Source organism: Gnatocerus cornutus, unplaced genomic scaffold, assembly GCF_029298725.1.
Source record: "Gnatocerus cornutus isolate USDA-ARS CGAHR unplaced genomic scaffold, icGnaCorn1.1 ctg00000023.1, whole genome shotgun sequence".
NCBI lineage: Eukaryota > Metazoa > Arthropoda > Insecta > Coleoptera > Tenebrionidae > Gnatocerus > Gnatocerus cornutus.
This window is the reverse complement of record NW_028275375.1, coordinates 539,238-562,804: the sequence shown is the minus strand read 5'-3', so window position 1 is coordinate 562,804 and position 23,567 is coordinate 539,238. Positions and strand designations below refer to the sequence as shown.

Sequence of the window (23,567 nt, the reverse complement as noted above, 5' to 3'; positions counted from 1 at the left end):
CAACAACCTACAACAAACTGGGGCACATTTCAATAAACATCTGTTTTTCTAGAAACAAATTTGGTTTTGTAAAGATGCACAACCTGGCTTAAAAGTCCCCGTTTCCGTGATGTTGCGAAAAGTCGAGCTAAATCCACGTGGTGTCGTTTTTCATTATAAAATTTGCCAAAATGTTCCGCTTTTTCGCTCTTCTCTGTTGTTGTTCAGTGATAAATTGCACAGATATTGAAGACTTGACAGCACTTTTTGGCAACAAACACTGCATTGAAGGTAAAACGTATGATAACTCCAAATGGTTACTTATCTCAATTTTAGCCTCTTTGGTCTCCATATCTTTGAAGCAAAGTGACCCCATTATCCTAGGTAAGTCGTCACTTCTTCAGTGCAACAGTCTAACTGTGCTTTCAGACTCTAGCACTTCTGTCAATGCCACAGTGGCTGATCAAGGTGTTACAGCGAAAATCCATGAATTGGCACAGTACAACAACTTGGCAGTGATCTTCAAGTTGATATCTGAAGAAGTTAGTTTTGTACAAATTCTAGCACTAGCTAATGTCTCATGGTGTTGTAGGGACTTCCCCACGCAAGAATCTTCACTGTTCTGTTAACTTTAGGAGACGAAACGTATGAAGGTACTGGTCCGAGTCTAAAGACAGCTAAACAATCAGCAGCAGCTTTAGCCTTAGAGAACACCGCATTTGAACATCCCCCTACAAAAATTAAAGATGAGCAGGAGAAATCTCAGACACCCACTGTTGTACTTAATAACATCGCCATGAAGTTGGGAGTTGCAGTGTCTTATTATTTACTTAATGGACAAGAGGAGCAAGTAGGTTCCAACTTCAGACCACTTGTAGAGTTCACTTTTACTTTATTTTAGTCAATTGATAGCTATGGCGGTTATAATGACGCTTATGGGGGCTCCAAAAGTTTGTACCCGAAGATTAACAGCACTTTTGATCCCTTGCGAGTACCAATTGAAGACGCCCAAGTTTCTGGACCCTTCACAGTTCGAGTAAAAGTGGGGAATTTTGTTGCCAAAGGAGTCGGACACACTGTTCAAGGGGCACGTCACGATGCGGCGTTCAATGCCATCAAAGCTATGGAAAAAGAGGCGCTTTTCAAAGACAACGTCTGCTCGAAGGATGGTGAGCGCCTGGTGGATATGCAACCAATAATACACTTACCAATAAATTGTGGTGTTTTTTTAAGAATCCGCCGAAGAGTGCAAGCAGAAAAAAGAGAGTTTAAAGTCCCCCATAACGCGCGTCCACGAGGCGGGCCAAAGGTACAACTTACCGGTTTCGTTCGACTTAATTGGGGAAACTGGGAAATCCCACAAAAAAGTTTTCACCACCCAGTGCACTTTGGGTGATTTTGTTACAGAAGCTAAAGGCAATTCCAAGAAGGAATCAAAGAAAGTGGCCGCGGAACGAATGTTGAAACATTTCCCCGCGTTATCCGCGAAATTCGGTGCCTTTAACGAAAACGGCATCGTGAACGGGTTGTCCAACAAAAAAAAGAAGAAGCGAAAGAAGATGGTTAGAGACACTCACAGCTCAAATATTATAGAAAGTATGACATCTGTCATGTCGTCAGTGTGGGGGAGCGACTCCGACTCTACCTCACATGCTTCAACTCCAAACACTCCAAAGAACTCCGTCCATCGATCCCCCAAAGACAATATCTTGGAAATTGGAAGAAAACTCAACATTCCAATAGAATTTACCGATTTGGGCAAACACGGCGATGAATTCGTGTCTTTGATGGCACTGGAAGTGAAGCCGCCACACGTGAATATTTTACCGTTTTGTTTGTGTTGTTTGTAACGACAATTTTTAGATTTGTTTGGGGAAGGCGGCAACACGTGAAACCTCCCACGACATTGTGGCTTTGCGTGGGATCAAATTCTTGCAAAAGTCGGGGGTTTACGATAAGGCCCTGTTCACACAAGTCGCCCACAGGTGGGTCAAAGTGTGGTGGGGTTCTGTTTATTAATTTTTGTTTTTAGTGATGAGATTGCCGAGTACGCTTTGGAAGACGAAGTGGTGGTGTATGAGCATTTGGACGATGCTACAGAAAAGTGAGGAGTGGGAGTTGTTTTTTGAGTTGTTCTAAAATGTGTTCTTTTTATTAATTAATAAATTCCGTTTTTTATTGACAAGCGTTTTTTATTAAATTGTGTAATAAGTGGAGGCCAAATTAAAATGCGGCTCTGTGATTACGTAACTAACAGTCGACTCTTTAAAATGCAAAGTTGATAGCAACCCTTGGCGATTTTCATCGAAAATTTGTTAAAATCTCTTTCGGAACATTTTTTTTAATGAATTTTTTGTTAGCGTGAGATGTTGATACACCCAACTTTAACACGTGTCAACTGCAAAAATCGCTACCTTCAATTTTCCCCCAATTTTCTCTCTAAAGAATTAAATGAAATTTTCGAAAAACAAATTAAAATAGCGACATTTGGCGCTACAACGCAACTCCCCTTTGGTTGTTAATAATGGACCAAACCAATTTTGACGAAAAATCGGGAAATTTACCTTAATTTTCACAGTTTTGGCTGGTGAACACGCGCAGAACACTTGGAACACTTCCATGAGTGTTTTAGAACACAAAAATTCACGGGGGAACACTAAACAATGTGTTTTTACACGGAATTTGAGAGCCGGCACTTTGAATCCACAGCCCTCTAATTAGTCGAGCTCTAGCGCGGGACTTTTGAAATTTGAATTTGGTAGAGTTGGAGTTGCACAAGTCCGAATTTAAATCTTTCTTTTGGAGCAAATCTTGGATTAATTTTTAGTCAATTTGAGGTGTTGATAAACCCAACTTTGACGACGTTTTCTACTAATTTTCTCCCTAAAAAATTGGAAGCCTGATTTACCCTCAATTTTTTTTTTAAATTTACTCAGGAATGGACAAATAGCAACTGTATCAATTATCTGAGTCACAAGTTTTGGATACAAAAGACGATCGTATATGTGCAAATTTCATTAAAAAATAACAAAATGACTTTAAATAAAAAAAATAACGAACAAAGTGAACATTTGCAACCTAACCGACTGTGAAGAAATGCAACTTTGGTAAAATTAGCGAAGAGTGGGTAAAATGAACAATAGCAATCTACGTCGAGAATAAATCTAAAATTTCAAAGATGGAGAACGTAATCAGCGAGTGAATCCTCTGCATAGTTGGTAAGCTTACGCCTATTTCAAGAAGGAAATTACCTGGATTCAGCAAGGAGCACAATTTACTGCATATTACTAACGTCGCACATTACTGCTACTTCTATGCCGTTTCCAGCTCTCTTCAATACAATCCCAACTACCCATACAAATTATAAAGTTAATAAAGCCTACTACAAAGCCACAAGCTAATTCAAGGCGCTTTTCAAAGGATTTAACCAATTTCATGAATATCGGTTCGGGGATCTCGTCGAAAATAATAAAATACGGGCATCAAGATGGTTATCTATAGTAATTAAATAAGATTTTCTGACTATTTTATTTGTTTTTACAGCCTCGTAAACGTGTTTTATATTTTAATTAATGTAGAGAATTGCAGCGAACGTTTTAGTGGCCACTATTCACGCCGTGGCATAATATTATTTATAGCGTTTACAATGTTTATAATTAAATTTTATGGAGCATTTTAGCACGCAACTATTCATATACTTCGGATGACATGCTTCATTTAGAAACATCGTTGTTATAGTGTTTGTTTCGACATAAACTCGTCTGTATAGCCGTAAAATTAATACATCCACAAATAATTTTCTCATTTCTACCTAATTGCAAAAAGACACGTTGGACTCTGGAAAACCATTGAAAGTTCCCCCAAACCAATTATCACATCTGCTCTTCGGATAATTAACGATTTTAGTTTACGTTCTGATTTATTGGAAAGCGACCACACTTGACTGTGGAGCTGTCAAATTACACGACAATGAATGTTTATTTACCGGAAAAGTTGCTACATTATGAGTTGGATATTGTGCATGTACACTGCACATGCATAAGGCGCACAGGTGCAGGGCAGCGGCAAAGTGACCTCTTCTCAAAGTTCAATATGGCGATCTAAATTGTAATAACTTGTTGAAACTGTGCAAGTTTCTCCAGTTTTTTGCTTGTTTACTTGTAAAGTGTTCGTTTTCAACGCACAAGTTGTGTATCGCGTCTGAAACTGCAGGATTTATACCGTTCAGGATATAATTAATTCGCAGAATGACAGCTTCATTAAACAAAATAAAGCAGTTTGCCTCAGCTCGATATAATTTATTAAAGTAAAATATCCGAAAGAGTAAGAGTATTACTAAAATTTACGACTTGGCGAAACATATATCCAAATTGCGCTCAGAATTTAGAGCCATTTATTTCGTTTTTTGAGGGGCCCGCAGTTAAAGATAATTGTCTTCAACACTATGAAAACCATTATCCATTAATCAAAAGAGTTCTGTCTCGGTTTGCCGAATTCAAACTCCACAATACACGCTGCAACACGAGATTGCTCTATTAGCTTTTCCAACGTACGAACAAAGCTACTAACGACGCTAATTCCGGAACAACCGATAAATTGTCATCTTTCTTTATCCATCATTTTATGCTCGACGTTGTGCATTCAATACTGTTTCAGCAAAAAAGACGCACGGAAAGGATCATCTTACACTTCATTATTTTGATGCAGGAACTGGAGCTATTTTTGATACAGGAAGCACCGAGACGTAAACATTCAAATGAGCTTAATGGTTATTAAGAAAATATACTTTTAAAGGATGCCGAATTAATTACTTCGAACAATGAATTGTCTTGATTAAGATAAATTGGAAAAACTAACACTTGGAAATTACTTTGCGACCATCAATCATACGAGCAAATCGCCAAAACGACTAAACTCATATCCATTCTAAAAACAAAGTTACTAAGGTTGCCCAAAACACAACGGGCTAATAAAATTTCAAAGCTTCAAATTCGACTAGAATTTAATTAACTTTGTGCGAGAAAGATTTTGACAGTTTTACAAAATACTCCCAAAAGCACTCAATTCCTACGCGAATTGGGCTGACAGGGTTGACAGTAAGTAGGCTCATTTTGTTATTTTAAATTTCGCGCGTATATTACGCTATTTATCGCGTACATTTAGTGACTTTTCTGTTATTCAATCTCTCACTCATTACTACTAACTGAAAAGTAAAGTTGACAGCAACCCCCTAGCAATTTTGATCAAGAACAGTTGACAACAAATGCGTTTGACTTTGACGCAAAAAACATGCGTAGAAGCTAATCGTCCTGCGCACCTTCACCAAAATTTGTTAAATCCTCATTTAAATTGCTTTTGGAATAATATTTTCATGAATTCTTCATTTTTGTGTAATATTAATACACCCAACTTAACCTCAAAACTCGCTACATTCAAGTTTCCCCTAATTTCCTCCCTAAAGAATTAAACTAATTTGCACTCAAGAATTATCGAAAAACAATTTAAAAAAATGACATTTGGCGATACAACCTGACTCCCCTTTTCGTTGTTAATAATAGACCAACCCGATTTTGACGAAAAATCGTGAAATTTACCTTAATTTTCACTGTTTTGGGTGGTAAACACGCGTAGAACACTTGGAACACTTCCATGAATGTTCCAGAACACCAAAATTTACGAGGGAACACTAACACTGCGTTTTTTACACAAAATTGGAGAGCTTGAAACGACACTTAAAAACTTGCCGAAAGTTCCACAGCCGTCTCAGTCAAACTCTAGCGCGGGACTTTTGAAATTTGAGTGAGTTGAAATTGGAAAATAACAATAAAATACAGTTGGTTAAGGGTGCAAATGGTCACAAAGACGAAAAATTTTATTTAAATCTCTGATGTCAACTTCAAAAATTGCTCCATTCAATTTTTCCTTATTTTTTTCACAAATAATGGAAAGCCTGATTTACACCCAAGAATTTACGGAAATTTACACAGGAGAATAATAAATGTGTTCAGAGTTGCAAAAAATCGCGTAAAGCGTAAAAATGTTGACAGGAATCTAGCATCTTAAAAGTACTTGCCATTTGATTTATTATTTCAGTTCAATTATAATCTTGATGAATTAGTTTTGGAAATTTTAAGATGACAAGGTTGGCATCCCCCCAAATTTTAATGCGCAGTTAATTAGTGCAAGTGAAGTGAGTTTTTCCTGTTAAAATGTGAACATAAAAGATTGTAAAATCGAATTGTCCCGGCGCCTCCACCATTTTTGACAAAGTGTGTTTTTAAGGAAGTTTGGTGTCCACCAGCATTATTAAGCCACCGAGCAATAGATATTTTCAAAAGAGAATAGAAATGTTGTTTAAAATAACACACCGCGCGTTTGTAATGAGTAAATTTTTAACAAGACCAGCAGGTCCCTCGCTTTGTTTTTTCTTGTTTCGCCTGTCGTATTTGAATTACAGCACCGTTTAAACCGAAACAATGAAAGTTGATGTTTGTGTTTGTGTGGCGTCGACAAAGAATCGATTTATTCTGGTGGTGCACCTTAATTAACACAAAAATGAAGTCGTGAACTTGAGTACTGTGTAAATCTTGGCTATATTCTCGCCTCATCGGTAATTTACCGCTTCCTTCCCGCTTTAAGAAATAAGAGCACGTCGTCCCTTTCACACTTCAACGACACTGTATTTTATTACTTTCCCAGTCGGCAAACCGCACAAGTCCTTAATAACACTGATCTTTTAAAGATCAGGCATGTGTTAGTTACAGACGCGAATATAAAGAACTGGAACAAAGAAAATGATAATCTCAAGTAGCGATCAAAGGGATTAATTCACCAGAAACAGATTATTTCTTTGGTTTTCAGGACGTTCGTGTTCCGAACATGTTTGCAATTTAACGAGAGCGATTTCGAATTTGTATAATTACTTCGAGGGAGGTGAGGTGGGGCTCTTCTTACAAGATCGAATTATGTTATGATCTACTTCAAATTGATTTTTTCTCTTAATTAGGGCCCCAACTTCTCTAACATGCAAACTTTCTCAACTGTGCACTCTCATTATAATTTTTACTGTATTTGCCGTTTTCTTTCGTACTTTAATAACTCGAAAGTACACTTCGAGTTTGCAGACTTCGATCTAATCAACTTCCACCGACGACGATTTTTCGATTTACCACCGTTATGATGTTAATAAAAATAGAAACGCTACACTTCACGACAATGTGCAAGGGAACGAATTACTCCATGAGACCACCGTTCACTGTTATTTCGTTACTTAAGGTTGGAATCTTGACACATTTTAAATTGTCAAGATTGGCATCACTGTTTCCCCAGAATTTGACATGTCCTTCAAATTTTCCCCGCGATTGTTGTTTAAAAACGGTACTCCAAAACCCAACTCACACTACACCACCATTGCAACTTTGCAACAGGAACAACTTACACGATAAAACTGAGTTTGGACGCTTTCACAGCCTTCTGACAGTCGAAAGATTCTCAGTTGAAGTTGTGTTTTCCGCTGAACACGTTTTTTTTATTTAATTTTTGTTTAGTATAAATCTCAATCGAGTGTAGACATTACCCACTTTGATCCGTCGAAAAACTTGGCGGCTTCAAAGCCGTCTAGATTTTCATTTTACATGAGCTCAGGTTTTTGAAATCTGAGCTCGAGCATCGAATGTGCAAATCAAATAAGCGACTCGCGGTTAAGAGAGCGAATTTCTCCTTCAAAGGACTTAATGAATGTTTCGATTTTGTCCAAAGGAGAATGCGTGTGAATTTCCTATCTTTGGCGCTAATTTAAATGTTCGGTTCGAAGCGGTTTCGGTCTGATTTTTGCGAGAAGTTGATGAGGGTTTTACACGCTCCATCCAGTCAATTTGTGATCCTGACATTTAGAATGTCACTAGACCTATTTGCGATTGATTTATGTAAAGAGCTGTCGCGTCTTCCGATTTTGTGTGTTTATTGAAAATGGGGAAAAAATCGACGCCGATGTTCAAAGGTAAGGCAAGGCGGTGAATGGTGCTAAATGTAGGCTCGTAAGCTGATAATGCCTAATGAATGCATTGCGGAAATGTTAGAACGCGCGTTATAGGGCTCCGGAGCTCTAGAAATTTATGGCCTTTGCCTCTGAGTGATGGCTTCCGAATGGCACAGTAATTAACTCGATTTTACATGCCGACGACACGCTTTCTTATGTTCAGGTGTATTTGATTTTCCGGACAAACAAAAAAATTGAAATCCACCTCTAAAACTAAGAAGGCTTCTGTTGACTTCTCGCTGATTTTTAGAGCAAATTTGCGTTATTATAGCTCAAAGGTAGGCGCTGATCTCAGCCAACTTCTTTTTCATTGTTAATTTTCACATTTGCCAAGTGACACTATTGACAGAAGTCCAAACTGACAGAATAGCTCAAACATTGTACAAAGCGAGCGGCAAAGGTAACTAGACGAGAATAATTTCGAATTCATTCATTCGGGTCCATTTTCCCCGACACGCACGCCTCCTCAATATTCACATTGAATTAATATATTAATGGTAATAAGTGTATGCAAAACGGAGCAATAAAAATATGCCAGTTTTATCCCGAGAAACATGCCAAGATTGCTCGATAAAATTGCGTGTAAACACGGGGTTCATATACAAATTTTAATTACGGCACGTGTATGTTATCGCAACTTATCCACAAGTAAATTACAAACACAGCTAAACAAGCAAAAACAAAACGTATGCACCCGCCTGCAAAAACAAGAGATTTAATAACTCGCCTCGCAGACCCGGAGCCTCTTTAATAATGAATCGTAAACGGAATGTTCTTAAAGCGGCGGAAAAATTCTTCGGGAACGCGTTTACAGCTTTATACAAGAATTTAAATGTGTCTCTATTCGAGCTGGGAATGTGTAGTTTTGTGATTTATAACGGCAATTCCAACAAAAGAATATTGATCCGTGTAATTAGCGGCGGAGAATTGGGGTGTAATAGTTTGCGTTTGAATGGAGTAGAGTACAATTTTAGTTTACGTTTCCGTTTTGTCAACATTTACCAACTTCTTCATTTGTACTGTCTTAGACTTTGCCAACTTTACTACAAAGAGCTTTAATTGGCCACACCTTCGGTTTACTTACCTTGATTTACAAATGGTGGATGCGCCGGGACTTTTAGACTTTTTATATCGTCATTTCAAAGTGTCGGCATTGTCTATATTTACTTAAAATGTTTCTGCTTGTCAAACAATCGCGCTTTGAATGCTGCAATTGTCGAATCCTTTGTTAAAGTGTTATCAGAGAACGTTCACTTTTTGCTTTGGCGGGCGAAAAAACAAGCACATTTATTAAAAGAAAATGATCTTGTCTTTAATCATTAGAACAAAGAAATTCAGTGTTATGCAAAGAGAGGTAAAAAGAGCTGAGGGAGAGAGGTTTTCTTATTAAATGTTTATTTAGTATTAATCTATATTTTACAATTTGGCAATATACATTAAAGTGCTACTTACGAAGCATACAAATTCATTGCTAAGTTTAACGCGATCGAAGTCTGAGAAATAATTAGTGGGATAAAGAATCGATCGTAATTATTAAAATATTAATGGTGTAGAGACTATGCCTTTGCTTTGGAATTTATTTATGAATAATGGATGTACTTTTCAACATGAAAGCAAGTTGTTTTGGTCGCTTTGTTTTCGCGTGTATTTGTCTTTAAGTTAGGGTCGCTATGTTTATAATAGGTTTAGTACAAGTTACCCCGCATAACGGCATAATTCCAGTTGTATAGTTGTTTCTGATTTACTCTAATGTTTCACATGTGTATTTAAACACAGATTTGCTTTTAATGATTATCCGCAAACGGCCGGAATTCGTAATGAAATTTTTAAGAAAAGACGAGTTGAATTAAATTTCGAGATTTAGGTGGATCACTATTTTAATTCGAAAAGAAATTCTGGCGGGATTATCTCCAAGTTTGCCAGTTTGTCACAGTCTCAGTGAATCAAGGGCTCCGAGGTGGGCATTACTTTAATTAAGTGCCAGCTGATGCCCGATTATTCTCAGACTTCGAGTTTCATTTCGTCCAAGCTGACATACAGACAAGATTGAAATGAATATAAGTATTTGCTTCTGACGATTTAACTCTTATTAGCGTAATTAACTTTCTTCTCAAATAATAAAATATCTGTTTGCCTTATTCGTACCTGGACATTTGAGTTATTGGAAGTCGCGCGCCCTACACACTTAGACAGAGGTGACACTCTTTTACAGACACTTCACTTGGTCATTATTGCGTACATTATCACAAATGCGTCCTTGGTATTTACAAAGCCTTCTTCTCAATGGAGCGAGTGCAGTCTAGACAACGAACGCTGCTCCGTGTCATAGTCAGTAGTCCATTTATTAACTGTAACAACACAGCTCCATTAACAGTCTGCATACGTGCGGCCCGAGTGTATCATTTACCTTTGTAATACATCTCCTTGTGCATGCTGGGACAGTTGCTGTTCTGTAACAAAACCCAAACTACAATGCGGCTATCGTTCATCTATTTACACTCTTATTCATTTATGCACCCACATTACCGACATTTCAACAAGACGGGGCTCCAGCACACGTCTAAAATATCACAACTTTCACGGTTGGTAGAATGGAGTTATTTGTCAATCATTGGTTTAAACGTAATTATGAACGCTGATTGGTTGTTTCAATTGTTTGGGCAACCTGAGTAATTGTAATTTCTACCAAACTTGCCAACTTTTAGTGTAGCGCCATCTATTGGGAAAATTCTAAATTTTTCGCAGGAAATTTTGGAAGAGAAATTCTACTTTCTAAACTGGAATTCCGAATTTCAAGTCCGTTTTGACTTTCCACAGCTCCAATAGAAATTCCGCTTAAAATTTGTAGACTATTTCGGCTGATTTCTCACAGATTTTTGGAACAAACACTTGCGTTTTTATACATCAGTGTACACAGAATTTTCCGCAGATTTCAAATCTGGGATTTAAATTCCGATCCGACAACAAATAACTGAGTTATGGCCGATCAAAGTTTCGAAAAGATGATTTTCAATTTTCCTCATTTTTCGTAATTTTTAAAGTTAAATATCTCGGAAACTATTTGAGATATTGAGCTGCGGTTTGCGCCATTGTTTTTCTCATTTTACGTTAGAAAATGTTCTCAAAAGCCCAAAATTCGATAGTCAATTTTTCGCAAAAAAAAATCCGTCTTAAACGATGAAAAGTTTTCATTTTTTTTATTTTTGGCCATAGCTTGTAAACTATTTGTCCGATCGATCTCAAATTTAGCCAGTAGATAGATTTTGAGCTCCTCTTTCGACTGCTCTATAATTCAAAGCTATTAAGCGCCGCTTTCATGTTGAAAACATTGATTAAAAATCACCCTAAAATGACGTTTTTAAAACAGTTTTTGGCCAATGCCTAGTTTATTTATTAAGCAAACTCAACAAATTTGGGCCTCATTTTAAGCAGAATGTCACGCTGAATCCAAAAACATAAGAATTTTTGAATTTTCGTCAACAAATAACTGAGTTATGGCCGTTTGAATTTTTGGGTTTTCGCCAGAAGGCTAAATTAACAAAGGTATTAAAGATGCTTTTATTTGTCAATCTCTTGACAGAAAGTAATATGTGATGTCAGCAAATCTTGCAGATCATTGGTTTAAACGTAATTATGACGTAGTAAATGGCTAACGTTGATTGGTTGTTTCAATTCAAGCTGGCTAAATGTAAGGACCACCAACCTTGACAACTTTTAGTGTGGCGCCATCTATTAATAAAGTTCTACATTTTTTGCAGGAAATTCCGGAAAAGAAACTCTGGCCTCCGGATTCCGAATTTGAAGCCCGTTTTGACTTTCCACTGCCCCAATAGAAATCCCGTCTGAAATTTGTTGACTATTTAGAAAATGTAGGCCACGCAAAAACTGAATAATAAATAATTCCTTTCGATTCGCCTGCCATTCCCTCGTCGATTAAGCGGTGCTCCAAACGACTATTTCAATTAAAAGGATTTGTAATTCCGAACCGGCAACGTCTCGAACGACACAAAATCGCGATGTGGGGAATAAATAACCAGAGGACGCTAATTGAAGCCTGAAATGAAATCGCGACATGTGGCGAGGGCGTCGCTCTGCGCCACCTTCACGGATTAAATTAAAAATTTATCGTTTGGTCGGAATTAATACATAACCAGAGGATCTTATCAAGTTCGGCGATTACTTATCGGGCTTTATTAAAATTTTTAAATAAATTTGGATATCATCGCGGACTTAAACATGGCGGATTAAGCTGGTTTGTGAATATAATAGAAGTAGGAATATCGATGTTTATTGGGTTACACGAATGGGGGATTAGTGATGATCATATGACTACATTTATATCAGTTTAGTCGATTTGGAAAAATTACTGGAATTTGACAATTTGACGTGTGCTAAATCCCCATTTAAATTTCGTAATTGGGGCGCAGTTTCTTCCTGCAGGGCAATTATCGTACTTTATTGACCCATAACATTAGAAGCCACTTTAATTGTTGCATTTTAATATGTTTGCTCTAATAGTCGAGTGCAGTACGTGCCTTGAATAATAGCCGTCGCTGTAGTTCCGAAAATAAGCTCAGAAAATATAGAAGGGCGCCTGTTGCAAGTGTAAAGTAGAAGTGACCGGAAATGAGAAGCACATACTGGCCGGAATTGCCAACCTAATGTAACTAAACATGCCGGCGCACATTCACGCGATTTTAATACAGGAAATTGGAAACCAGACAATGCAAATTTTGTGTACGTGCTGCCTTGGATTTGTACATTTTCTATGCAAATTTTAATTAATGCAATTCAAGTGTGATAAAAAGGATCATTTTTAACATAATTTCGATGGGAGATCAAACATTCACGGCAGCGGAATACTTTCAAATTGCGGATGAAAATTTAATGAAATTTATTAACAGTGAACAGGGTGAACGAGTTTACAAACTAATCTTATAATCCTAATACGAATTTATTACTAAAGTGGTGTACGGATAACTAGATTTATTTAATCTAACTGATATGAATTATGGGATCAGAAATCGTAATCCAAAATTCGCCCAAAAAAATCGAAAACTAGTGAATCGCCGGAAAAACCTCCAGGGACGACAATCCTTCCGGCCTGGGCGCTCTATATCTCTTATAGAGCCTCCGGGCTTAGTGGAAATCCTCGTACACGTGTAAAATCCTTTACTCCCACACTAATATCTAATAATTGGAGTTCTTGCACCCTCGGTGCAATTAAACGCCCCAAAAAGAGTGCGGCGCTCATTATTTTTTCGCGCAAATTAATTGCTCGTCGAAAGCGGTCTAATATTTGTTAAAACTTACAAGCTCACTCTGATGTTGTATAATTACGCGACAACAAGAGCATTAGCGAAGCTTTGGGCGTACTCAAGACAAGCCAAGTTAAGAGTTTCCCCCGTCGCCGAAGGCGGGAAAGCATTCTGTTAATGTCATTTAAACACGAGGTCATTCAAGCATTAATCTGTGAGAACGGAAATAGGCAATTGACTTTTTAAATCGGCGGTTATTTAGACGGGAAGCACCAAATCGTTAATTCGACGAGAGAAAAAAAACACGTTTAAATGTTAACGTCATTACTGGCGTTTATACACATTTGCAGGGGGTAATTACCGCCATTACCGACAGCCCCGACAGCCTCTGCGATTCCCAAACTGTGGCGCGCGGATTTCAGTTTTGAGCGCAAAAAGTCAATGGTTATTTACGCACCAAGGACGAAAAGTGGGTGTTTGTCGAACGAGGCTGAAGATACGAGCCGAGCGAGGCGAAACTTTATCGAACTTCATTCATCGCTTTCTAGACACCCGTTCCTCCCAACAAAATGGAGAAAACGCACCGAAACAACCAACTCGATTCCCTGATTGGCTGTTTATTGGATACATTTCCAAGCTAATTAAGACAAAAAACTTGTTGATAACAAAAAAAATCGAGCTCTGGACTCGCGTTTGTTTGCTGGATGGAAAGCCCCAACAGTTTTCGAACGGTTTGATTGAGGATCGCTGCTTGAAATAATTTAATAAATGGCTATCTTCACACGTATCGATTTAGACGGCGGCCGACAAAAGCAACGAAACTGGTCCGTCGCAAATTAAGCAAATTGCTCGCTTTTAACTAATCAGGTGACTAAAGCGGCCGCGAAGAAGTCATTAATAAAATAATAACAATAACTTAACAGGAACAGCGCGTTATAATCGTTTCTGAGCTTTGAGCGCTTTGTTCGGATTAAATCTCGCTGCATTGCTTTGATGTAATTTTCGACAGTGCCAACACGAGGCTCTGAGTGTCAGTTTAAACGACGCAAGACCTAATCCTGTTAAATATTATATTATAAACTAATTTTATCTGCGTGCTTTAATCTATTTTTCAGTGAGAAGATGGCGGGATGGGAGAAAACGAAAAACACAATCGGAGCGGCTTATAAATTGTAACACACGCCGAGATAGTGGCCATATCTGGAGATATTGCAGTTAGCTGCGACACTTGTTGTTTCTTATCAGCGACGCGCGTTCCATTTTTCCACACATTCACGATCAGTTTGAATCAATTATCTGTTCTATTTAAGGCCGCTCACAAATTAGCCCTATCTTTAGCCCATCGCCGTAAATCCTCCGTTCCCATTAGAATCTCGATTAGTTGATCGTGCAATTCGGCCAAGGCCCATCTCGCTGCCATTATAAATATTTATTTAGCTACAAGTGTGGGCATATTATCGAGAATTTGCGGTCGGGCGCATAATCGCGTCGGTAGCTTATAATAGCTGCGGCGGCACCTCAGTTTCAATTACTGATTCCGGCGACGGCAGTCCGGAACTGAAAGGGGGGCTTCCATTAACTAAGCCTTTCTCCTGAGACCGAGAGTCATCTATCACCCCAGGTCTTGGCTACAAGCATGCAAAGTGCACATTAGCACCGACTAGACGAACATAAGGAGCGATTTGTGACCGAGATACCACTTCTCAAAGAAACACCACTACCAACTTTGCCATTGCTACCACGTTAAGTCACTTTGGGAGAAAATTGCAATTCATCATGGGGGAAAAGTGGGGTTTCAAATGTTTGGCGGCTGTTATAATGCTTGCACTAATGAAAACGAGATTTTAAGTTGTAATGACGGGGCTATGGGCTCTTTGTTTGCCACACGAGGGCTCTATGGAAAGTTTTTGATGGTGTTTCATCCCTAAATTTTTTATTCCTAAATAATTTCAACTTCCAGTAAGTAATCAAATTTAGTTCGCATTTGAAGATCCACCTTTTCCTCATAACAAAATGGAGAATGTGATTAAAACCCAACAAATAATTCTTTCTATTGGCCGGAATTGTTCTTATCAAAGTAGTTTTTACAACAAAAAACGCACCCAAGCAACCTACTCGTTCGTAACTAATCTTTCATTGGCTAGATGTTTACAACTGTTGTATTTCTAAGCTAATTAAGGCGTGTCTAAATAAAGGTCAATTCATTGGATGATGTTGATCATTTATAAAATACGCACGAAACAAAAGAAGTTGAACTCTGAATTAAAAGAAAAATTCGCAGATTTTGATTCACCTAAAAAGTGAAAATTTCTCAAATCGGCCGTTTCTACTCAATAATTTTGAAATTTGGCACATTTAATAATTGCGTATCAATTAGCAACTTCCCCAAATTTCAATGCTGTGGAGTTAAAATTACCAAAGTTACCAACCTTAAAAAAAAATCGCAGATTTTGATTCACGGAAAAAGTTAAAATTTCTAAAATCGGCCGCTTTGGTTCGATAATTTTGAAATTTGGACCAATTAGTGACTAAATGCGAATTAGTAACCTCCCTAAATTTCATTGCTGTGGTGTTCAAATGACCAGAGTTACAACCTTAAAAAGGTAAATTGGCAGATTTTGATTAATCCAAAACGTAAAAATTGCTAAAATCGGTCGTTTCGGCCCGATAGGGCTCGAAAATTTTGCAATTTGACACATTTAGTAGCTAGGTATGAATTAGCAACTTCCAAATTCCCAAATTTCCCCAAATTTCATTGCTGTGGCGTCTAAATTACCAGAGTTACCACCCCAAAAAGAAAAATTTTCAAGTTTTGGATCATCTAAAAAATCAAAATTTCTAAAATCGGCCACTTTGGCTTGATGACTTTGAAATTTGGTACATTTAGTAGCTAGGTATAAGTTAGTAACCTCCCTAAATTTCATTGCTGTGGCCTTACAATTACCAGTGTTACAACCCAAAAAAAAAAAATTCGCAAATTTTGAATTATCCAAAAATTTCTAAAATCAGTCGTTTCGGCTCAATAATTTTACAATTTGGTTAGTTACTGAGTATAAGTTAGTAACTTCCTCAAATTTTAGTGCTGTAGTGTTTAAATTACCAGAGTTGCAACTCCAAAAAATAAAAAATTTGCAAATTTTGATCCATTCAAAAAGTTAAAATTTCTAAAATCGACCCTTTTGTCTTAATAATTTTGAAATTTGCCACATTTAGTAACTGAGTATAAATTAATAACCTCCCCAAATTTCTTTGCGGTGGCATTAAAATTACCAGAATTACAACACCAAAAAATAAATTGCAAATTTTGATCCATTCAAAAAGTTAAAATTTCTAAAATCGGCCCTTTTGGTTCAATAATTTTGACATTTAGCACATTTAATAACCAAATATATATTAGTAACCTCTCCAAATATTAATTGCTGTGGCATTAAAATTATCAGAGTTACAACCCCAAAAAACAAAAAAATTCGCGAATTTCTAAAATCGGCTTTTTTGGCTCAATAATTTTGAAATTTGCCACATTTAGTAACAGAGTATAAACTAATAACCCCCTTAAGTTTCATTGCTGTGGGATTAAAATTACCAGAATTACAACTCCAAAAAATAATAAATTCCCAAATTTTGATTCATTGAAAAAGTTAAAATTTCTAAAATCGGCCCTTTTGGCCCTATAATTTTGAAATTTGCCACTTTTAGTAACTGAGTATAAATTAATAACCTCCCCAAATTTCTTTGCGGTGGCATTAAAATTACCAGAATTACAACTCCAAAAAATTAAAAATTTGCAAATTTTGATCCATTCAAAAGTTAAAATTTCTAAAATCGGCCCTTTTGTTTCAATAATTTTGAAATTTAGCACATTTAATAACCAAATAGATATTAGTAACCTCTCCAAATATTAATTGCTGTGGCATTAAAATTACCAGAGTTACAACCCCAAAAAACGAAAAATTCGCGAATTTTGATCCATTTAAAAAGTTAAAATTTTTAAAATCGGCTCTTTTGGCTCAATAATTTTGAAATTTGCCACATTTAGTAACTGATTATAAATTAATAACCCCCTGAAGTTTCATTGCTGTGGGATTAAAATTACCAGAATTACAACTACAAAAAATAAAAAAAACGCAAATTTTGGTTCATTCAAAAAAGTTAAAATTTCTAAAATTGGCCCTTTTGGCTCAATAATTTTGAAATTAGGCCTATTTAATAACCAAACATAAATTAGTAACTTCCCGAAATTTCATTGCTGTGGCATTAAAATTACTAGAGTTACTACCTCAAAAAAAAAAAATTGCAAATTTTGATCCATTCAAAAAAATTACAACAAAAAAAAAACAAAAGAAGTTAAACTCTAGATTTGTTAAGTAACTTTTTCATCAAATTTTGTTTATTGGATGAAAAAGTGTGCCCAATTACTAAATTTCAGATCAGGACTCAGAGATATTTGTGATATTCACTTTTGTTATTTTTCAGTTTTGCTCAACAACTTTCAATATCATAAGACTCTTTAAAACATAATTGGAAAGGTAATTGAATACACTTCTCAAATACCTATAGAAGTCGCCAGAAAAATCAGTTTTTGCCAAGATATTTGGGAAAAACTGAAAAAAATAAAAATAAATTCAAGAAACCAAATTACGTAGTTTTTGTAACAAATTTTCAGGAACATCTCTAAATCAGAGCCGGACTTCAGATTTGAAATCAGGTGCAACAAATTATGACTAATTATAATTTTAATAATTGAACACAACATGTAAATTTATAATAATGCAGATTAGCATTAATACCGCGCAAATTTAATATTATTTAGTTAAAACATTACATCAATATTAGCATAGTAAAAATAAGTTAATTTAACATATTTATGCACAACTCTGCACTTGTTGCGTTCAATTAAAATCCCGCGGAACTTCCACAACTAATACTAACCTCGATATTCTTGAAATTGATGTTAGTTCTGATAGTTCTCTGATGGAGCGGTTGGACCGGACGGGCGTTGTTGCCCAAGGGGGCTTTGGGCGCTTCTTTCGAACCCTGCATCAGCTTCCTGAGTTGGTACAACTGCAAAAAACGACAAAAACAAAGTTGAATCGAACTGGTGCGGATTAAAACGAAATCTTTCTCAATCAGCAAATGAATTGAAACTGAATAGTGGACAAGTTCGGCGTTGTCAGCTCGAGGAGTTTTCTGCGGCGAAACTGTAATTGCATGATCGGAACGGGATATTTACATTAGTTTCGAGTCGAATTAAAAATAATTAAAAGACACTCTGGAAAGTTTGTGATTAGAAAATTTCAAGCACTTCTTGCTCAGATTGGGAACTCTCAAAAGTTAATTTAAAGTGTTAATTAAACGCATGACGTTGGGAGCAACCGGTGACGGCGTCGGTGCAGTTTGCTTAAATTTTTTTCCTGATTAAATGGACGAAATTAATGACCTCATTCATCAATTCTCGGTGGAGCTGAGTCGCGAGAACGAGTCCCTAGCGTGTTGTCAATGACCATCGAAACCCCCCATGCAGCAGTTTGAGAAGTAGCGCCGAAAAAAATAAAAATAATTCGTCGCGATTGTCGGCAAGAATTTAATGGAATTTACGAGGGTAAAAATCCGGCGCGTCGCGACGCCACCCCAAAGAGTAGAGGCGGCTGGTGTAGGTTGTCCTTCAGAGCGTGAGTGCCTGCCAACTCTGTCTTTCAAGCTCCTCTACTCATAACATTTATGTGACGTTTACATCTTGCAGCAATATATAAATGACACTGCGTAAATTTGTAATGCTTTCGAGGGGTCGTGCTCTCAAAACATCCCCAAAATCGCGTAATACAATGCAAATAGAAATCCTCGTGTGTGTGTGTGTGTGTTTGCATTTAGTTATATCATTTTTCCGTTGTATCGGCGGCGCGAGGATATCGATTCGTTTAAAACGAATTGAATTAATAGCTTTGTTTGTGTGCAGTTCGTGGCATAACAATTCGGAGGTAATAAATCAAAAAACAAGTGCTGTGCTCCCCCTTGTATGTTTTCTACCACCGATTTCTTACCTCGTGTTTGGTAATATAAATGGGCTTATTAAGGATGATCCAAACAGTAGTTTCCCAACAGCCCGGATGAGTCGTCGAGCCTTCATATGTCATGAAGTGCTCTGTGTCTGGCAGCATATTTTTCAGGGATATATGTTTTATTGGTGTGGAAGCTCCTGAAATCGAACAAAAACCCATCAGAACACAAGTTTCACATTAAACGTCAACGACTACCAAATGGTGGATGCGCCGGGGAAAAACATACCAACTTCATTAAACTAAAACTGTTTTTATTTTACATTCCAGCAATTTCATTACACTTATTTTAAGTGCAGTTTTCAAATTTGGCACTAAAATTACTAGAGTTACAACCCCAAAAAGAAAAATTCGCAGATTTTGATTCATCTAAAAAATATTTTTTTTTAAAATCGGCCTTTCTAGTTCGATAATTTTGAAATTTAGCACATCTAGTAACAACGTCTCAGTTAGTAACCTCCCCAAATTTCATTGCAATGGCGTTAAAATTACCAAAGTTACAACCCCAAAAAAGAAAAATTCGCAGATTTTGATTCGTCTAACTCAAAATTTCTAAGATTGGCTATTTTACCTCGATAACATTAAAATTTGCCAGATTTAGTAACTGAGTATTATTTAGCAACCTAACCAATTTATTGGTGTGGCGTTAAAATTACCAGAGTTACGACTCCAAAAAAGAAAAGTTTGCAGATTTTGATTCATCTAAAAAACAAAAATTTCTAAAATCGACCCTTTTGGCTCGATAAAATTGAATTTTGGCACAGTTAGTAAATTAACACAAGTTAGTAACCTTCCCTAATTTCACTAATGTGGCGTTAAAATTACCAGAGTTACAAACCCTAAAAGAAAAATTCGCAGATTTTGATTCATACAAAAAAATAATAATATGTATTTCTACTCGTACAATCGGCAATTTTGGCACGATAATTTTAAAATTTGGCTTATATCGTAACCAAGTATAAAGTATTCCAAATTTCATTGCCGTGGCGTTAAAATTACTATAGTTACAAGCCTTAATAAAAAATTCGCAGATTTTTAATTCATCGAAAAATTTAAATTTGCTAAATCGGCCGTTTCTGTTTAATAATTTTGAAATTAGTAACAAGTATAAATTAGTAACTTTTCAAATTTCATTGCTGTGGCGTTAAAATTACCAGAGTTACCAACCCTAAAAAAAATTCGCAAATTTTGAATTATCCAAAAGTTAAAATTTCTAAAATCGGCAATTTTTGTTCAATAATTTTAAAACTTGGCATATTTAGTAACCAAGTATAAATTAGTAACCTCCTCAAATTTGATTGCTGTGGCGTTAAAATTACTAGAATTACAAGCTTTAAAGAAATTCGCAGATTTTTAATTGATCCAAAAATTTAAAATTGCTAAAATTGGCCGTTTCTGTTTAATAATTTTGAAATTTTGAACAATTAGTAACTAAGTATAAATTAATAACCTCTCGCAATTAAAAAAATCACGGATTTTAGTTCATTCAAAAAGTGAAAATTTCTAAAATTGGTCGTTTTTGTCCGATAATTTTAAAATTTGGCACATTTAGTAACCAATTACTAATTAGTAATTTTCCCAAATTTCATTGCTGCAGCGTTAAAATTACCAAAGTTACTAGCCCTAAAAAAAATTTGCAGATTTTGGATAATTCAAAATGTAAAAAATGTCTAAAATCGGCCGTTTCTGCCCGATAATTTTGAACTTTGACACATTTAATCACTGAGTATGAATTAGTAACTTTCTCAAATTTCATTGCTGCGACGTTAAAATTATCACAGTTACCAACCTTAAAAAAAAAAATCGCTAATTTTGATTCACCCAAAAAGTTAAAATTTCTAAAATCCGTTATTTCGGCTCGATAATTTTGAAATTTGGAACAATTTGTTACCAAGCATAAATTAGTAACCTCAAATTTTATTAATGTGGAGTTAAAATTACTAGTTACAAACCCTAAAAGAAAAATTCGCAAATTTTGAATTATCCAAAAATTTCTAAAATCGTCCATTTCTGTTCAATAATTTTAAAACCTGGCACATTTAGTAATCAAGTATAAATTTGTAACTCTCCCAAATTTTATTGCTGTAGCAACAAAATTATCAGAGTTACAAGCCCAAACCGAAAAATTCGCAAATTTTGAATTATCCAAAAAGTTAAAATTTCTAAAATCGGCCATTTTATCTTGATAATTTTGAAGTTTGGCACATTTAGTAACTAAGTGTAATTTAGTAACCTCCCAAAATTTCATTGTCGTGGCGTTAAAATTACCAGAGTTACGAACCCTAAAATATAAATTTTGCAGATTTTGATTCATCCAAAAAGTTAAAATTTCTAAAATTGACCGATTTGGCCCAATAATTTTGATATTAAGCACACTTAGTAATAAAGTGTAAATTAGTAACCTCCCCAAATTTTATTGCTGTGGCGTTAAAATTACCAGACTTCCAAGCCCTTGAAAAAAATGTCGCAGATTTTCACGCCACGCCAGGAAGAATAAATTTCCTAAAACGCTAATTAACGCAATTTTGAATAAAACTGCCGCCACGTAGGTGTGTGTGATCGATACATTATTCATCGCGACGTGGGAATAATGAATGTCTTTGATCAAAAGCCCCCAAAAAAACAAAAACTAAATCCGGCGATTCCCGGAATAATTTAATAAAGTTGGCGGTTCATTTAAATGAAAGCATTCGTTTTGTGATGATCCCAAAAAACCTCACTTCCCATGAAGAAACAATTTACTTAAAATAATTGATGAACAAATAGTCCGCCTTCTCGAATATTTACATATAATTAAATCTCGAGAATTCGCAGCTGTGCAAAGTTGTAGTACAATATTCCCGAAAATAAATTGATATTAACATTTGATTAGACGTGGTAATTAACGATATGTGCGCTCGCGTTCATCGAACGTCTCAGACTTGGTTAAAAATAGATACAGGGGCGGCTCCAGCGATGAAAAATGTTCCCACATACATGCACTCTCTTTTACAAATCGTCGTTCGCCGTACAGAAATGAATAATAAGTGAGGCGAAGCACGAACAGATTTCTTATAAACTCCCGCAACGACTTTAATTCACTAAACAAAAACTGAAACGAGAAATATGTGCTCGGGACGCTAGTTAAAGTTATGAACTGGCAGGACCCAGCTGAAACTGACTGACATAATTGCTGCCACTTTTTCTCTTTTACCTTCATGTTGGCCCTAAGAATTTTAAATGAGGCGAGCACGCAAATTATTATTTACTTTATATTTAGAGAGCGCTTTTTTCACCCGGGGAAAGAGGTAAAAATTTCATTTGCTTCAATACAAAGCGCCGCGACCAGACACAAAGAAACGCTTTTTTACGCGAGGCCGTGACTTATAACGCGGATTACTCACGTCGTCTTTCTAGCGTGATAATAAATTTCCTATTAACTAATTTTTTTCGCTCATAATCTCTCTCGAAACTCGATGTTTTGGTGCGCATGGTTAAATATTTGTGGTCTGTGTTTCAGTGGTATAAATGTTCATTCTTGATAAACAAAACGCCAGGTTATATTCATGTTTATATTTATGTTTCTAATTAAATTTTACTTTACCGCATTCAACTTTAGGCGGATGTGTTTGTATGGTTTGGAATATTTATTAGGAAAATATTCTTTTTGCCGGAACGTTGAAACGAGCAGGTGGTAATTATATTTACGTTGAGCAAGAAAAGAAAATGCACCTGAAAAATCCTCAATTTCATCACTTTATGTGATTAAAATCGCTTATATTTTCTGAGTATCTGAACTAATAATGTTTTCTGTATTAAAATTACGTTTAAGTTCTGCTGAATATGTATTTCTGTAAAATAGTGTGCCTGCACGTTGTCGATAATTTTAAAATTTGGACCAATTAGAAATTAGGACCAAATTAGTAACCTTCCCAAATTACATTGCCGTAGCGTTAAAAGTACCAGAGTTACAGACACTAAAAGAAAAATTCGCAAATTTTGAATTATCCAAAAGTTAAAATTTCTAAAATCGGCAATTTTTGTTCAATCATTTTAAAACTTAGCACATTTAGTTACCAAGTATAAATTAGTAAAATCCTCAAACTTTATTGCGGTGGCATTAAAATTACTAGAATTACAAGCTTAAAAGAAAAATTTGCAGATTTTAATTCATCCAAAAATTTAAAATTGCTAAAATTGGCCGTTTCTGTTTAATAATTTTGAAATTTAGAACAATTAGTAATTAAGTATAAATTAATA

At 36.0% G+C, this 23,567-nt stretch overlaps 2 protein-coding genes across 4 annotated transcripts in view; one reads left to right on the top strand and one right to left on the bottom strand.

Moving 5' to 3' along the window:
* The first annotated feature begins 72 nt into the window (after positions 1-72).
* Positions 73-2,164, top strand: LOC148166170 (double-stranded RNA-binding protein Staufen homolog). Of its 2 annotated transcripts, XM_088048576.1 has the most exons (8): positions 73-270; positions 316-363; positions 409-521; positions 572-829; positions 881-1,148; positions 1,213-1,793; positions 1,843-1,964; positions 2,012-2,164. In XM_088048576.1, the coding sequence occupies exons 1-8, from the start codon at positions 171-173 to the stop codon at positions 2,085-2,087; spliced, it is 1,566 nt and encodes a 521-aa protein (XP_087904702.1). In that variant the 5' UTR covers positions 73-170; the 3' UTR covers positions 2,088-2,164. The 2 variants fall into 2 exon arrangements, with proteins under 2 accessions (XP_087904702.1, XP_087904701.1); XM_088048575.1 differs by having other exon boundaries at positions 316-521.
* A 7,256-nt stretch (positions 2,165-9,420) lies between these two features.
* The window catches only part of LOC148166169 (carbonic anhydrase-related protein 10-like), a 159,639-nt gene continuing 145,492 nt past the window's right edge, over positions 9,421-23,567 (bottom strand). For both annotated transcript variants that reach the window (XM_088049020.1, XM_088049019.1), the window contains exons 7-10: positions 19,314-19,468; positions 18,205-18,336; positions 10,425-10,467; positions 9,421-10,365 (exon numbers count right to left, since the gene is read on the bottom strand). In XM_088049020.1, coding sequence (XP_087905146.1) covers positions 10,298-10,365; positions 10,425-10,467; positions 18,205-18,336; positions 19,314-19,468 — 398 coding nt within the window. In that variant the 3' untranslated portion in view covers positions 9,421-10,297. The remainder of the gene's footprint in view (positions 10,366-10,424; positions 10,468-18,204; positions 18,337-19,313; positions 19,469-23,567) is intronic.

Excerpts from the sequence above, each read along its gene's own strand:
- LOC148166170 (XM_088048575.1), top strand. The coding sequence starts at position 171 with ATGTTCCGCTTTTTCGCTCTTCTCTGTTGTTGTTCAGTGATAAATTGC. Across the intron at positions 1,149-1,212 it reads CAACGTCTGCTCGAAGGATG|AATCCGCCGAAGAGTGCAAG; the intron begins GTGAGCGCCTGG and ends TGTTTTTTTAAG. Across the intron at positions 1,794-1,842 it reads TGGAAGTGAAGCCGCCACAC|ATTTGTTTGGGGAAGGCGGC; the intron begins GTGAATATTTTA and ends GACAATTTTTAG.